The 16,052-nt window shown below is 40.6% G+C and overlaps 1 protein-coding gene across 1 annotated transcript in view; it reads left to right on the top strand.

The window, feature by feature from the left end:
• Nucleotides 1-1,847: 1,847 nt before the first annotated feature.
• ddb1 (damage-specific DNA binding protein 1) overlaps nucleotides 1,848-16,052 on the top strand; it is a 52,148-nt gene continuing 37,943 nt past the window's right edge. Inside the window, exons 1-9 of the mRNA XM_056608673.1 lie at nucleotides 1,848-2,017; nucleotides 5,192-5,340; nucleotides 5,613-5,729; nucleotides 8,137-8,358; nucleotides 8,575-8,689; nucleotides 9,518-9,615; nucleotides 14,104-14,262; nucleotides 14,917-15,000; nucleotides 15,170-15,286. Coding sequence (XP_056464648.1) covers nucleotides 1,957-2,017; nucleotides 5,192-5,340; nucleotides 5,613-5,729; nucleotides 8,137-8,358; nucleotides 8,575-8,689; nucleotides 9,518-9,615; nucleotides 14,104-14,262; nucleotides 14,917-15,000; nucleotides 15,170-15,286 — 1,122 coding nt within the window. The 5' untranslated portion in view covers nucleotides 1,848-1,956. The remainder of the gene's footprint in view (nucleotides 2,018-5,191; nucleotides 5,341-5,612; nucleotides 5,730-8,136; nucleotides 8,359-8,574; nucleotides 8,690-9,517; nucleotides 9,616-14,103; nucleotides 14,263-14,916; nucleotides 15,001-15,169; nucleotides 15,287-16,052) is intronic.

Here is a 16,052-nt window from a genome sequence, read left to right on the forward strand (position 1 = left end):
TTCAGATTAAGCGTTTTTTTGGTCTCCATTCATTTCCCACCAATGCCCTATCCTTATCATGTCTTTCCTCGTTTCATAGCAGAATATACTTTCTTAAGGTGGTCATACTTCAAGACGTTCAAAGATTTGTATATCGATAAGGCTTTTGCATCCTTTCTGCAGGTCTCTGACAAATTGTAATTTCCCAGGCAACCTTTCTTTATAAATGTACATGTCCATAGCTTTTTCCATGACACATTCCCAACGTTTCCTAACCCACCTAATGATTTCATTTTAGATGGTTTCCTGCCACCAATCCAATCCAAATAAATATTTTACTGGTTTAATCTTTTTAAACAAACCAAATAAATAAAAAACAAATTAAACCATATTAATTGAACTCCATAAAGACCCTTTCGGAGGCAGATAGCGGAGGCAATACCAGAAGAGGTATCAGCGGAGATTCTGAAACGTGTTGCAGAGGTCTTTTATCTGTGCAAGGCATGGTCTTATTCTATGTCAATTGGTACACCGTACCTATTACACAATGGCTCGGTTAGCTAAGATTTATGATTGTGTATCACCAGCCTGTGATAGGTGCCTTCTCCTGCAAAACTCATACAAATGTTCTGGCTTTGCCCGTCCCTACATAACTATTGGACAGAGACTTTTGGTAATCTGAGATAATTAAGGAAAAAGTTGAACCAGATGCTAGCAGTGCACTGTTTGGGATCTCCCCCTCATCGCTTTCCCTCCCTACATCCAAAAAAGGTGTCTTAGCTTTGTCACCCTACTGGCTAGAAGACTATAATGACCCATTGAAGGTTAACTGTATCTCCATTTCATACACACTGGATAAGAGATATCCTTTATTTTCTTAAACTGGCAAAAGTTAGGCTTTCATTAAGAGGCTGCTCCAACAAATTTTGGAAAATATCGGATCCATTCTTCCAAATCATTCAGAGGATACATTTCCCATTCATTTCGGATCGAAGGGGTATCAATATTGTGTTTGTTGGATTGTGGGTGATATTCTATAATATTGACTATTGTCGTATATCACTGACACCGTTCACTATTAGTCTTTATTTTTTTGTCTATTAGTTTATGGTCATTTTTTATCTCTTTTTTTTATACAATGTCTTACTTTTTATAAATGTTTTTTTGTCACAGCTGTCTGCTCCTGCAAAAACCCAATAAACAAAAAGAAAAAAAGCCATTCATAGTTAGAAAATGTGTATGTTTCAACCTCATGCATTATGGAGTAGATGTACAACAGCAAGCAATTGTTTTAATACCCGCAATTTCTTAACCTGCAGATGGTCTAATATCTCCATCAATTTGCTATCGGCTGGTTGCAGGTGTTTATGTGAGGATGTCAGAGTTATGTACAGCATGGAAAACGGTACACATACAACCAACTTTCTCAAGCTAACCACTGCCTGAAATCGAAGAATTCTTATACCTGAAAATTACTGATTTATGTAGTACTATGTTATGTTATTATATTTCCACCCCCTTCTTCCCTTACATTGTTGATTAAAGCTCTGGTTCAACAGAGTAAAGCTTTCTTCAAATATCTTATCCTAATAATTATATATTTTTGTTTTACATTTTACCTAGAATATAATATATAAGTAATTTAATAATACTAGTAATAATAATAATAATAATAATAATAATAATAATAGGAATTCATACGAACACAATAGGTTGTCTCGCAGCTTCGCTGCTTGACACCCAATAATTAATATAGCTTAATAATTAGGAACCTTTTTTAAATTAGTCTGTAACATTATTGTGCCTACACATAACTCCGCGACGTCAGGGGGCGCTCATATTAGAAGGCTTCAAAATTAGCCGTATGGTTGCTACATTGCTAGCTATTTCCGTACCATTTTAACACCGATGGTGTTTTGGTTTTCACTTGTGCAACGTTAAAACACTTCGTAGGTGTTTATATTCTGTTTTACAAAAATGTCTTACAACTACGTTGTAACCGCTCAAAAACCTACGGCAGTCAATGCCTGCATCACAGGTAAATATGCCGTTAAATTATTATTTTGTTTTGATAAATATCACATCAGCACCGCACACATTCACCACATACATGCTAGCTTAACTCCCGCGCCTGAACTTAAGTAACACTGGCATCGCAGGGCCTCACTCAATATTTTTTTTCTCGTTTTGTTAAAGCATTCGCATTACAGCAACAGTATGGACTTGTAAACGTGATCGTGATAACACACGTTTATCGGTTGAATTTATCTGCAAACCCCTCATGGCTTTATCATGCTACATCAAGGCCACATACATTATACTAGTGTATCCAACATGTTTGGTTTTAACTCTGAATCCCTATCGACGTTGCAAGTGCAACGAAGTATGGACACGCAGGTTTATTATACTGACTGACCAACCTTTTGTATAATACCCCCCTTCTGAATTTGGGAACATTAATTCGTGCGATTCTGTCTGACTATCACAATTCTCAGACCTGTCAACAATTATGCTGTAAGATATATATATTACATAAAGGGGAATTAAGCCCAACTCCCTTAACCGGAGCCGGTATTATGAGTTATGTGTAAAGATGCCAATCTTTTGTGTTTTGATAAGCATCCTGATAGGCATGCATATTTTCAGCCTTGTCCATATCCACTGTACTACCAAACTTAAGCCATGTGCTGTGCAGAACATGATGCATCGTTCTGTAACTTTTTTCAGGGGATGGTTGAGTTGGAGTCTCATTATAATGCATGTGCAAGCAAGACTTTGTGCTGGTGGATTCTGGGAGAGAAACACACCTTATTGAATGTTATTAAGATCATCGTAGTAGGCTATACAGTAGAACCGCACATTTTATGTTAACAACTGTGACATAAAGTAAGTGCATCCTTTATTATAAACCTATATTCAACGTTTAACCCAATGTGCCACAAGCACAAACTACAAATTTGGACAAAACATGTCTGTCAATGGTATTGTGTTTTCTAAGCAGTCTTGATTCTATAATTCTCAACACACAAGGTAAATGCCTGATTTGTATAACTGTAGCTCATGTTAGCCCAGTCATTTCAATCGAGGAATGCGTAATTTGGCAGTGACACTGAATCACAGATTTTATTTTATTGCTGGTATCTGATTATTTGGCTGATTATAGACACATTTTTTATTTGGCTGTTGATTATCAGGGTATGATTTTCGGATAACTGATTGAGTAAAAGGACACGTGCAGTGGGAGCTTTCCCCTATCTGCAGGGGCGGACTGGGGGAAAAAAGTGGCCCGGGAGTTTCTGTCAGACCGGCCCACTCAATACACGGCGCGCGGCCCACTAAGTACACGCCGCGCTGCCAGAGTCGGCTCCAGAGCAGATCTACTGGAGGGGCATGGGTCGCCAGCGGGGGGGCACTGCCGTTTGTGAAATATTTTAATGCAAAAAAAGGGGGAGGGCTGTCGTGAATGCTAAACGCAAATAAGTGCAGTTTAACCACCTCTGCTATGTCATAAATAGTTTATTCACATCACACACACAACAGTTTATGAACCTCCAAAAAATTATCAAGTAGGCCTGGCACTGTTTATAAACCTTAGAGAACAGCCTCCACAATAATAAAAAACACCCCTGACAACATATAACAGAACAGGACCGCTGACAGAAGGCACGCATTGTGGCAGAAAGTAGCATATTGAACAAGCCACGCACCAGGCAGAAATGACACAATGCCATACGTATACAAGCCTATTAAACACCAATAGTTAGACAAAGCAAGCATTAATCAACATTTTACCTGCTTAGTAGGCCTTATAATGAAAGCCAGGGCTGGCTTCAAGAAGTGAATAAATTAACAACCGGAAAACATCTCCCCTTACCATTGTAAAGAGTTACAGGATACTGTTTTAACACAGTTTGGACAGGCCTGTCAGTCCCGAGATCATCAACCGCTGTCCGCTGACTTGGGGGGCTTGTAGATCGTCGTTGCTCTATGGCTGCGCCGGCTAAATCCGTTTGCGGTTTCCCGGAGCTTGCGTTAGTAGAAGGGCCAGCTTGGCTTTCAGAGACCGTGGCTGTACTAGTGGTGGTGGCCGGAGTGTCACAGTCTGCTACTGGCTGAGGAGGAGCAGGAGGTCTAAGCCATTTTCGTAAATCCATGTTTGGTGATAATTAGCTAGTTAGGCTAACTTTCGTCTATGATAGGAGGACCAACTGTAATTTTCGATTAATACCAGGATTCTGCGGCTGCGCACTGCAGCTCAACAACGTTATTTTGAAATCAAATGTAACAAGTTTACTCAGCAACCAATGAGCATGCAACTCAATGTGCTATAAATAAACAATAAAAGGAAAGGGCACAAAATAAATAAAATATAATATAAGCTAGAGTGAGTGATATTTAATAACACCTAAAATAGGAGTTTGGAAGAGGCAATGAAGAGCTGGGCCTCATGGGTTGAGCGCATGCGTAGAACTGGGTGCCGCGTTGCGTGTATGTATGCAAATCCAAATTCTCTACCTCAATCCGCACAGCTGAGAACACTTCGGCTGTGTAAGAACCAATTTAGAGGTGTTTATTAATAAGGTGGAGATCTTTTCTTACTTTAGACTTCCGAAGTCTGTAAAACACATACTAGAAGACACTTAAAAATTTTTTGAAAAATAGTCACCATGAGTGTGAAGACCGATTGCGAGTAGCAGTATAAAAGTCAGTCAGTCAGTCAGTTAGTGCGATTAGATAGGTATAGCTCTTGGAGAAAATTACGCTTGTGCCGCTGTGTTAACCATTGTAGGGCTGATGCGATGATCGGGCCGGTACATAATAGTGATGGGCCGGTGGGTTTATATTTTCGGCCATCGGCCCACCGGGGATGTCCCCGGTATTCCCGATGGCCAGTCCGCCCCTGCCTATCTGCAAGACACAGGGGTGTATGTTTCTTTCAAAGTCAATATGATAATAAGTTGTAGATTGCCAAACCCTCTTGATAAAAAAAGAATAAATAAAAAGAAAAATCGGAAGCGTTAAAAGTGTAACTTATCAATTCAGTTGTTGTGCCCTCTTGACTTTTTATATTTATTAATGTATACGTGTGCATGCATGTGTGATCACCTGTGTGTGAAAGGGAGTGAGTGACATCGCGCTGTTTTTATGAATGCCGCTTTCATTAATGTTAACACTTAATGATATTCCATCTACCAATTATGTGTATTCACAGGTCACTTCACCTCTGCAGAGGACCTCAATCTGCTCATAGCCAAGAACACACGGCTGGAGATCTATGTGGTGACAGCAGAGGGACTCAGGCCTGTCAAGGAGGTAGGCATGTACGGCAAGATCGCTGTCATGGAACTCTTCAGGCCAAAGGTACGTGGGTGTAGCTTCATGTTTAATTAATTGTCATGAGTTGGCTGTCTAGTCACCAAGTATTATGCAAATTATGAATTTATGCATAATGAAATGGTAAATAGTACTGTCAAAAGAAAAACCTTCAAAGTATATTTTGGAAGAGGTATCCGTTACAGTTCAAAAGCAGTACTAATTTGCAATTTCTTTGCTAATTTGAAAAAATATTCTTTTTTCTTCTGTTTTATAAACAAGTGTGTGACGCTGATGATGTTTTTCGATACCATGTATAGGGTGAAAGTAAGGACCTGTTATTTATCCTCACATCAAAGTACAACGCCTGCATCCTAGAATACAAACAGAATGGCGAGAGTATTGACATTATCACCCGTGCCCATGGAAATGTGCAGGTAAGTACCAGCCGGAGATGCTCACAAGTAGGGACAAGTTTAAAATTACGATTGTCAATCAATACTATTATTAATGCTGCTTATCGATCTGGTACTCTTATCGGTTATTTTTGTGTTTTTTGACAGTATTATCGATTTTAATCTCAACATATAATGGATAGAATATGATGCATTATTATTCATTAAACTATTCAGCATTATGTACAAAATCCACCATCAACTGATGTAAATGTAAGTACATTGTACTATACATGGATTTCATGTTGATAACAATAAATAAATGACAAGTTCTTTCTGATTTGATTCCAAAACAGTAAATTAATTTGCAGGATTTTTTCTTGGCTGTATTTTTTAATTTATGAACCACCATAGCTTAACAATCAGCGGCCTAATGGTTACTTGTAATCATTAACCATTGTTCGTGTTATTCATTTAACTTTGTGTGTGAGCTCTAGGCTGCTATCATACCTGATGGGGAAACGAGAGATGAACTAAAAACCAGTGTGTAGCGACTAGTTCTAGAGATGCCTCGCCCCCCGGCTCACTTAAAGGCGTTTTGAGAGAGATCTCTCAATGATGCGGTAGATCAAAAATGCATCCTAGTCAAACGTTTAAATCGTATTGCATAATAGAAACCGAGTTGGCGAGATCAAATGTGCGAGATCAGACGTTTATGTAGAAATAATGAATATACTTTCTTCATTCTTGAGTACCGAGAGCAGAACCGATAACGTTGGAGATTATGGATACTACGATCTTTAGTAATTTGAAGTCGGAGCCTATTTAATACCGGATGTTGGTTAAGATCCCTGTTCAAAAGTTAAAGTGTTAGGTCTCAAGTCCAAGTCAATTCTTGAGTCTCTTATGGTTTTAATAGGGTTGCACGATCCCCCTATTTCATTACGGATACAGATTCCAAGCAACACATCTTCCAATGGGGAAATACAGAGTACCAATCCGATACCAATGAGTTAAAGGGCTAATATGAGTCAAGGCCATTTCCAAACTTTGTAAAATATTGATACAGTAAATTGCTACATACAACATTACTATATTGTATCATTGTATGCAATATAACTAATAAGTTGGGCTTAAATTTGGCTTGCCTATTTCTAACTTTGTAAAATATGAATATGATATATGGATACATGGTTATGAGATGTATGTCATGGCTGAATTCTATGCAATATAAGTTATATGTTTTTATTATTCTAAAGTTTCTTTAAATCTATATGCCTACACTCGTTAATACAAATTGTAGGAGCCAATGTTTATGTTCAATATTTGTTTGCTCCCTGTATTTATGTAATGTTTCTTATAAGTATTCTGTGCATTCTATTATATCTGAGTTCTTAGTTTGCATGATTTACGTGGTGCGCCACACAAGTTATTATTAAGCGAACAAAATACATTCTAGGCCTTTGAGATAAGACACGACGGCACCGATATTAGTTTGTGCTAGGGTTTAGGGGCTTGAATGGATAATGCCCGAAGACTGTATGGATAATACAGTTTTGCCTGTGATACGTTTTGCATGTATCAATAATATGAGTGAAGAGATAGAGAAATGGACGGCTACATTGTTCATCTTCTTCTACCTCTATGGGTGTTAAGCTTTTGATAACAAATAATGAGCAACACTTCAATGCTGATTAATGTATTTTGAGTTTTTATGTAGAATAAATGGTTAAAGTAATTTTACTCCAGGATTCTGGATTGATAATGAAATGAATTGTGTGATCACCATGGCTCGAGGGCTCATGACTGATATGTCAATTATGGCCACGCGCAGCAGAGGCATAAACGCAAGGAATGACATTCATCGCATCAGACATTTCCTTAAGGTTAATGCGCAAAAAATATATAGCAATTGTAAAACGTTAAAAGTCAGAGTCCCCATATCTGGAACCATCACAAGACAACAATTATTATAATATAAAGTTTAATTAACTTTTCTTTTCAGGCCAGAATATAAAGCAATAATTGTTTGTTTACCGCAACTGATCAATGTTGATACATTAGGTCTGCATAGCAGTATAATGTAGGATATAGGATCATTACAGCTTAAACAGCTTGAGATCATTTTGCATGTATTTGCTGACTGTTTTTTGAAATTCTGAATTTTTATTGTAAAACACATTCTTACAAAACCACATTGCATTTGTCATGCAAAATCACAGCATGACAAAACATATTTAGGTACAATAATACACTAAGTTAAAAGAAACAAAAATGATATATATATATATATATATATATATATATATGGCTCCAGGGCTCAGTGCACATAATTGTGGCTCTACCAGTTAAGTAAATCAAGTATGTGAATAATATCTCTTATGTCTACCACACTTTCTAAGCTGTGCTCGTTTCTCCCCCCCACCCCACCCCCACCCCCCCTCCGCAGGACCGTGTGGGACGGCCCTCTGAGACGGGCATCATCGGTATCGTGGACCCTGAGTGTCGCATGATTGGCCTGCGGCTCTACGATGGCCTCTTCAAGGTAATCCCTCTGGACCGGGACAACCGCGAGCTCAAGGCCTTCAACATCCGCCTGGAGGAGCTGCAGGTCATTGACGTGCACTTCCTCTACGGCTGTCAGGCCCCGACGGTCTGCTTCATCTACCAGGTAAAGTGAAGGAGCCTAAAGGCAGGAGGAATAGGGAGCGAGCCGGGTGTTGGTAGATTTGATAAGCTATATTTGGGAGTTGGTAACGCCAACCCTAGTTTTTGTTATTTTGGGCTCTGAGATGTAAAACTAAAAGTGAGTTTCAGGTGATTTTAGATGATTTTTGTTCAGAGCTGCCTCATTCATTCCTTGTGCATTTCTTCATTGCGGTTCTAGGACCCACAGGGACGGCACGTTAAGACCTATGAAGTTTCCCTCAGGGAGAAGGAGTTCAACAAGGGCCCGTGGAAACAGGAGAATGTGGAGGCAGAGGCGTCCATGGTCATCCCAGGTAGAAGAGATTTCTCTTACATAGTCCATGGGCAAGAAACATTAATAAAAGTGCTGAAAGTGAGCCTACAATAGGAACCAGTGCCTAAAATCCACTCGGTATATAGGGTGGTTAACTTCATGAGTGGATTACTAGGAAAAATATTCCACCAGACATGGTTTAATATAATATAATCCCCAGAAATATTCCCTTAAAAAACATGCAACTACTGTATGTATTGCGAACTTCAGTGGTTCCGAAATCTTGTGGCACATGCAGTAACATGAGAACAACTAGTGTTTTCTGATTAGTGGTTCCATGAAACAATACTTTTAATATGAATGTCTCCCGTTAGTTTTTGATAATGCTTATCTTTCCGCTGTACTGTTGAGCAACTTGCAATTGGTGTATTAAAAAATGGAATTGTGCCAAAGCGCTCACTATATTATAGTCATATATTGTGTGCTCTGTGTTTCCAACTGTATTTAACATGGTTTATATCTAATTAAGTATTGCTTCATTACTGTGTTGCTGTAATATATTTTGGGCTAGGGAATCAATGTAGTGTAGCCATGGGCCAACATACAGAATAGCATGAAACATTCTGAATATTCTTCAAAATGAAGTTCATACAGAATGCGGACAGAATAGTTCATACTATTCTGAAAGAAAAGTGTTTGTTCTTTTTTATTTCTACTTTTTTTTAGAGAAAGTGACAATCTATCCGCAATAGCAATCAGGTGTCTCTTGTACCAACTCTATTAACCTCTTTAAATGTACATCAGAAATAGATTTTATGACTGGAAAGAGTCCAACCATTTCCTGTTCCTTTGTGTGCTTGTATTTCAGTGCCAGAGCCATTTGGGGGTGCTATAATCATTGGACAAGAATCAATCACTTATCACAATGGGGACAAATACTTGGCCATAGCTCCTCCTACCATCAAGGTAATCACACTTGACAAAAACAATATGGCTTTGTCACTCACAGTTCTCAGTGCTTAGTGGCTGGCTGCATTATAAGGATTTGTGCTAGGCCTTCACCTATTGTCAAGGCTCAGATGTTTGAAAGCTATTGGCTGAGAGGTTTTTGGCAGAGCTTCAAAAGCGTGTGAGAAGGAGGTATCCTCCCTATGCCACTCGATCTCTCTTGTGGTTTAATGATATGTGCATTAATTCATTTAACATACATATCCAAATTACTTGGATAGAAGGTTAGAACAATGAAAGCAGTGTGTGTTTATGTGCAGGAGAGAAACGTGTGCAGGAGAGCTCCAGGAATTGAAGTTGAAATAAGGAGAATGTTTTTTGTGTTTCTGCTGTGATAATGTTTTTCTTATCTTGGCTCTATAAAACATTGTTTTGCCAAAGTGTCAGCCAGGAACCAAATTGATGCCGTGTGTTGCAGATGCCTGTATTGGGTTGGATTACTTTTCAAACCATGTCCCTTGACAAATGGCTATCTACAGAGAGAAACATGCCCTATTCTGCAGTACAGCATATCGTATTTTCTGCTTGCTATCACTTAAACTAAACAGATACGGGAAAATCAATTTCATGTTCACATGCCCTAAACGGGCCTCTTTTTGCCAGGCCTGGTTTTGGGGAGCTCATAAAACTGATTCTAGCTCAAACTGAAGCTGAATGTTAGCTTCCACACATGTACGTGTTTAAAAAAATAACAAACTTCTTCTTTGTTTACTTATTGACCGAATGGTCAGATCGTGCCATGAAGTGTTTTCAGTCCACCATTGCAACCTATTAAAGCTATTGCCCAGTTATATGTAGACCTGCATGCTTTATCTGCATGGAAATTATAATTTTATGCAAATGTACATAACTAAATGTCCTAAATGTCCAAGGTAGTAGCAAAGATATGTATTTTTTTACTTTGACGTGTATTGTAGGTCTTACTGAATAATCACAATCGCGTTTGTAGTAGTGCCTTTCACGATACTGGATTTTCTAACTTCGATACTATACCCGGAAAAATATTGATATTCTATACCATTTTCGATTCCAGGGAAAAACAGTTTTTTTCTCAGAAAATAACATACCCAAAGTAAATAGAGTATATCTCCAAAACTGCAAGGGCTATAATATGTAATCTTGGTGCCAATAGAAAGATTGTTGTGCAAGTTAAATATTCAATGCGGATACTACTTTGTTAAAGTGAATAAAGCTGTAACACGGCATAAGTGGAAGATACATTTCCACCTGAAATATTTATCAGTTGGTCATTATCAGTTGGTAGCACTGTAGTACTATGAGACACAAACAGGTAGATCTCTTACTATTTTGACACTTGACACCTCTTTTTAAAGTTCAGGGCAAATAGAATCGAATGACACCAAGCCAAACACATCCAATACACATTTGGCCACTAGATTGCGCTGAAGTACATCTGATTTAAGGTAATTTACCTTTTTCTAAAGAAACCTTCTTTTGGTTACTCTGTACGTTTACATGCACATCTTAATCAGATTACAGGCATAGTTTGACTATGCCCCTGAATCGGACAACAGCAATTGTCCGAGTATAGCCTACTTGGTGAGAAAATCGATTCATTGGTCAAAGCATTTCATACACGGTACGATGTTTGGCGCTGTACCCATTTCAACTAGTGGTAACTAGTTGAAATGGGTACAGCCACCAGTTGACCTCTTTATGTCACTAGCAGAACAGTTCACTTCGGGTTCATGTCATTTCTCTGAAGCTCCATTGTTCAGAACTCTCGGTTGCATGGAGACTCCTCCTCCGGCGGCGGCGGAGCAGATCCTTCGGGAGTCCGCATACGTACGGCAACAAGAGTCAAAGCCAAAGTTAATTTCCCTCAATTCCTTCTCCATCATGGCCGAGATAACCCCCACTACGAGTCTTAACTTGTTGCTGTAGTACCAGAGAGTCTGAGAACCCGACGCAGTCTTTAAGATTCATAATATCGGAGAATATCCCCGTCAGTTCGGCCGCGGCTAAATGAATGAATAAAGATACAGTTGCACCTTTCCTGCTGTCAGCTCCCAGACCGTAGTCGAGGAGCACAGGAGAGCCTTCCCCTCCAGGGCCGATGTTCTCACGGAGGCAACACCATTCACTTTGACAGGCAGTGGGTCTGCTTATAGATCGGAATGAAGCGGCCACCGATTATTGTTATGAAACCCAAAACCGTGTTCTTGCATTTGCATATGACTTTAAATGAGTATTTTGACTTTCCTTGGTCATTTTCTTCAATCCAAAGTACTTCCAAACCGCACTCCTCCATCGCTACTTCTTTTTCTAACGGAACCGGTCGCGGCGGCACTGCACTTGAGATGTTGGCTGTGTTGGTTACGCCCCGTGCCCACTACATGCGTCCGTTGCGTGATCCCCATTGACTTTAATGGGGACGGACGCGCAATGCATTGTGGATCCGTACGTTCCGTTGGAGCCTTCGGCTCAGTCAAGAAGTTGAAATATGTTCAACTTTTTCGGCAGCGACGGATCCGTCATCCAATCAGATCGCGTCTGCAAATTTAAGCACTGTGACGCGACTCGGGCTCTGACGATACTGGAAAGCGGGAAAGCGGGTCATCTTGCATCGCAACAAGCAGGAAGTAGCGGGAAGAACCCGGCGAAGCGATTTGATTGGCTGACAGATGCCTCTGCAAAGACTACTCCCCCATCAGTCAGCAACGCCTTCCCACCTCCGTTGACTGAAGGAGGTAGTGGGCACGGGGCGTATGCCCCGTGCCCACTACCTCCGTCAGTTGTCCGTTGCCCATTGACTTTGAATGGGGACGGACGCGCAATGCATTGTGGATCCGTCCGTTCAGTTGGAGCGTTCGCCACCGTCAGAAAGTTGAAAAATGTTCAACTTTTTCGGCAGCGACGGTTCCGTCATCCAATCAGATCGCGCATGCAAATGTCGCCACTGTGACGCGACTCGGGCTCTAACGATACTGGAAAGCGGGAAAGCGGGTCATCTTGCCTCGCAACAAGCTGGAAGAAGCGGGAAGAACCAGTCAGCCACGCCTTCCCACGTCCGTTGACTGACGGTGCAGTGGGCACGAGGCGAAGTGACTGAGTGGGCTACGTTCGCGTTGTAGCCATGCTTGTCTGTTAATTCGCTGTCCGAGAGAAGGGAAGAAAGCGTGCTGATCAATTGCAGATATCTATTTTGTGTGATTATGGGGAAGAATAACGTTGTTCTGCAGTTTTTAAAAACACTTGAAAATATACCCTTTTATATTAACAAACCCTAAAAAATCCAGTTGCCCAACCAGAAATCAATCTCAACTTGCCCAAATATTATTTTAACTGTTGGTGTCAACCCCTGGTTGGTAATTGGGAGGTGGATAAGGAGGAAGCCAGCTCATTAACTGGGATGCTTAGAAGGCCGATAGCTGTGTTAGTGCGGATACACAGACCGCCTCCCTGCAGGAGGGTCTTTTAAGATGGAAGACCCTGGGTTGGGGTTTAGCAACAATTATTTTGATAATGCACATCCCATTGGCTCAGCAAAGCCAATAGATATTGCACCTGTGTGGGCTCAGGCATACCATTACACCAAAATGGTATAAAAGTGTAAATGTTTATGGTAGTAACGGGTGTTTTCTAATGCAACTCAGCGACGACGTCACGTTGGTGAGGCGTGGTGGCAGGTAGCCTCAGCTCAGTTTTGATGGTAGACTACTAGCTCCAGTAACAACATCTTTGCCTAGTGTTGATTTCTAAGCTTTAACCCAGTGTGCGAGATAAGCGTCAATATTCAAGGGGGTCCTCCTCCCCGATTGTTGTGCAGTACTGATCTACATTTTCTCAATATGCAGTAGGCCTATAACATTACAATATTTCATGGATGCAAGCCAAGACAATCAGTCTATAGCCTACATTACAAGACACACACGCACACATTTAACAATTTTGATAATCCGTTATGCTATAGTATTCGTAAAGCAACACTGACGTAGGCTGTAATCACGTAGGTGTGTACTTCCCATTTCGGTTGATCGAGTCGGCCAGATTAATAGCCCGACTTGATTTACCGACGCGAATCGGGCAGTCGGCCCGGTGTGTCTCTGCCTTAAAGCGATTTACCATAAGTACATTTGTCAGAAGAAACATTATATCGCTGTCGGTACAGTATGGATGTTCATAGAAACAAGTGCCAAGCACAATTGCGAAGTTAACCTTTACTTTGCTCAGGCACTACTAAAATTATAGCCCTGCCAATCATCACGGTAGATGCCACTTTACCACACTTTGCAGTTCATAAAGAACTCTCCTGTTTGGAAATTGATAAACGGTTTGGTATTGGTCTTGTTTAGACAATTTTTAGCAGATGTCTTAGTGAGTGATTGTACGATTCAAAGTTAGCTCTATTGTTTTACAATCTTTTACAATCCAAAACGTTGTTATATTATGCATTCTAAATTATAATTTCTTGTTTTACTTTAGCAAAGCACCATAGTGTGTCACAACCGAGTGGACCCCAACGGCTCACGCTACCTGCTGGGGGACATGGAAGGCCGGCTGTTCATGCTGCTCCTGGAGAAGGAGGAGCTGATGGACGGGGCAGTGGTCCTCAAAGACCTCCACGTGGAGCTGCTAGGAGAGGTGGGGTTCTGTCTCTGTCTCCGTGTGTGATTGCATTGGTTTTTATGTTTAAAGACTAATTACAAAAATTCAAGATAATTTACAGCACGTGATTACCATTTGATTTTTACTTTAATTCAGCCCTATACAATGCATTTCAGGTTCCTTTGGGCAGTTACCTTGCTTTTAACTGGAGCTTATTTAGTCCATAGGTTTCTTGGAATCAAATTATTGGAATTGTTGCCGCACCATTGGAATGCAGAGTTTAGTCACCCAAGACCCAGTAAAATATGTTATCACGCCGCTCTGTGGAACAAGCTTGAGGCATGAGTATTTATCAAGCTAGTAAGGTGGGCACATCGTTACAAAGGGAGATTATAAGGGAAAGTCTGTGGGGGGCGGCGAGCCGTACACCAACCACCCCCGCAGGGCCAATCACAACGGCTCTATTTCCCTCCTCGTGAGATGAATAGGTAAAGCTGTGCACGTCATTAATAAAGGCACAGGTCGAACAATGGCCCCTTAGTGATGAATAAATCTGCTTGCTTTTACTGGCACAAAGTAAAGAATAGCCAATGTTTATTAAAATGAACAATATTGCATTTCATACTAATTAATCATTGTCCACTGATGAATGTTCTGTCACTTTACAAATTATTTATATTTTGCCAACAGACGTCCATCGCAGAGTGTCTGACTTACCTGGATAACGGAGTGGTGTTTGTTGGCTCAAGACTCGGGGACTCCCAGCTAGTGAAGGTAGGCAGTATTAAGAGGGGGCAGAAACGATTCAGGGCTAGTTCGATGGAAAATGCATGATGGCCTTTCATAATGGGGGGAAAAGACACAACCCCAGCCCTGTGCTGGTACTCTAACCTTGGGCTCGTCAGAGAGATCGACTCACTGTTTCTTTGATTCTCTTGTCTAGCTGAACGTCGACAGCAACGACCAGGGTTCCTACGTGGGGGTGATGGAGACCTTCACCAACCTGGGGCCCATTGTGGACATGTGCGTTGTGGACTTGGAGCGGCAGGGCCAAGGCCAGGTATACAAAAGCTCACCAGTCGAATGTCATTGTTGGCCCCGAGGAGACATCCTTAACGAAAGAACATTCTGGATACGTGCATGAGAACTCGGTGTCAGACAGGACGACAGAGGAAATCCCTTCAGCATCATAATTTTTCCCTTCATACAAGTGTCAATATTGGATGAATCCTAGTTTCATTGCCTCCTGATGGTGTTATTTGATGAAGGCATGCGCTTGCACAATTATTGTTTGTACAGACATCGTTAACCATACTTCTATATTATACTATGTCCATGCACCAAATGCCTCGTGAGACCATCCAATCACCAGGCCATTCACGTTTAGTTTCCTTGGCTGTGCAGCAATTGATTTTCAAAAATGGCCCTGACCTTTTGTTGTTTAAAAAACTTCTGCCAATCTGAGATAGGCTCGTGCTGTGTTCACTTTTCCCGAATCTATTGGAAGTAAAGCGAAAACATCTTTGAAATCAGAAGATGCCTTGCATGCAAATTTTCGAAATATTTTAACATTATTATATTCTAGTCTATTTCAGATTCAAATAATTTTGATTGCTAAACTTAACTTGGGTGCCGTCATTGTTCTTAATTTTTTTGCCAGACTTTCTTTCTGGAAAAGGCTTTTTCAACGCAATAGAGGCCAAACTGCTCTGCAGAAAGTAAAAGAATGTGAACCCAAGAGATTAGGTTGGTCTCAAAGGGCTACAAAACGCTGAAAACTGTCTGGAGTATATCAGGGATATTCTTTGAGTTGTCCGCTATGGTTA

This window comes from Gadus chalcogrammus, chromosome 14, assembly GCF_026213295.1.
Source record: "Gadus chalcogrammus isolate NIFS_2021 chromosome 14, NIFS_Gcha_1.0, whole genome shotgun sequence".
Taxonomy (NCBI): domain Eukaryota; kingdom Metazoa; phylum Chordata; class Actinopteri; order Gadiformes; family Gadidae; genus Gadus; species Gadus chalcogrammus.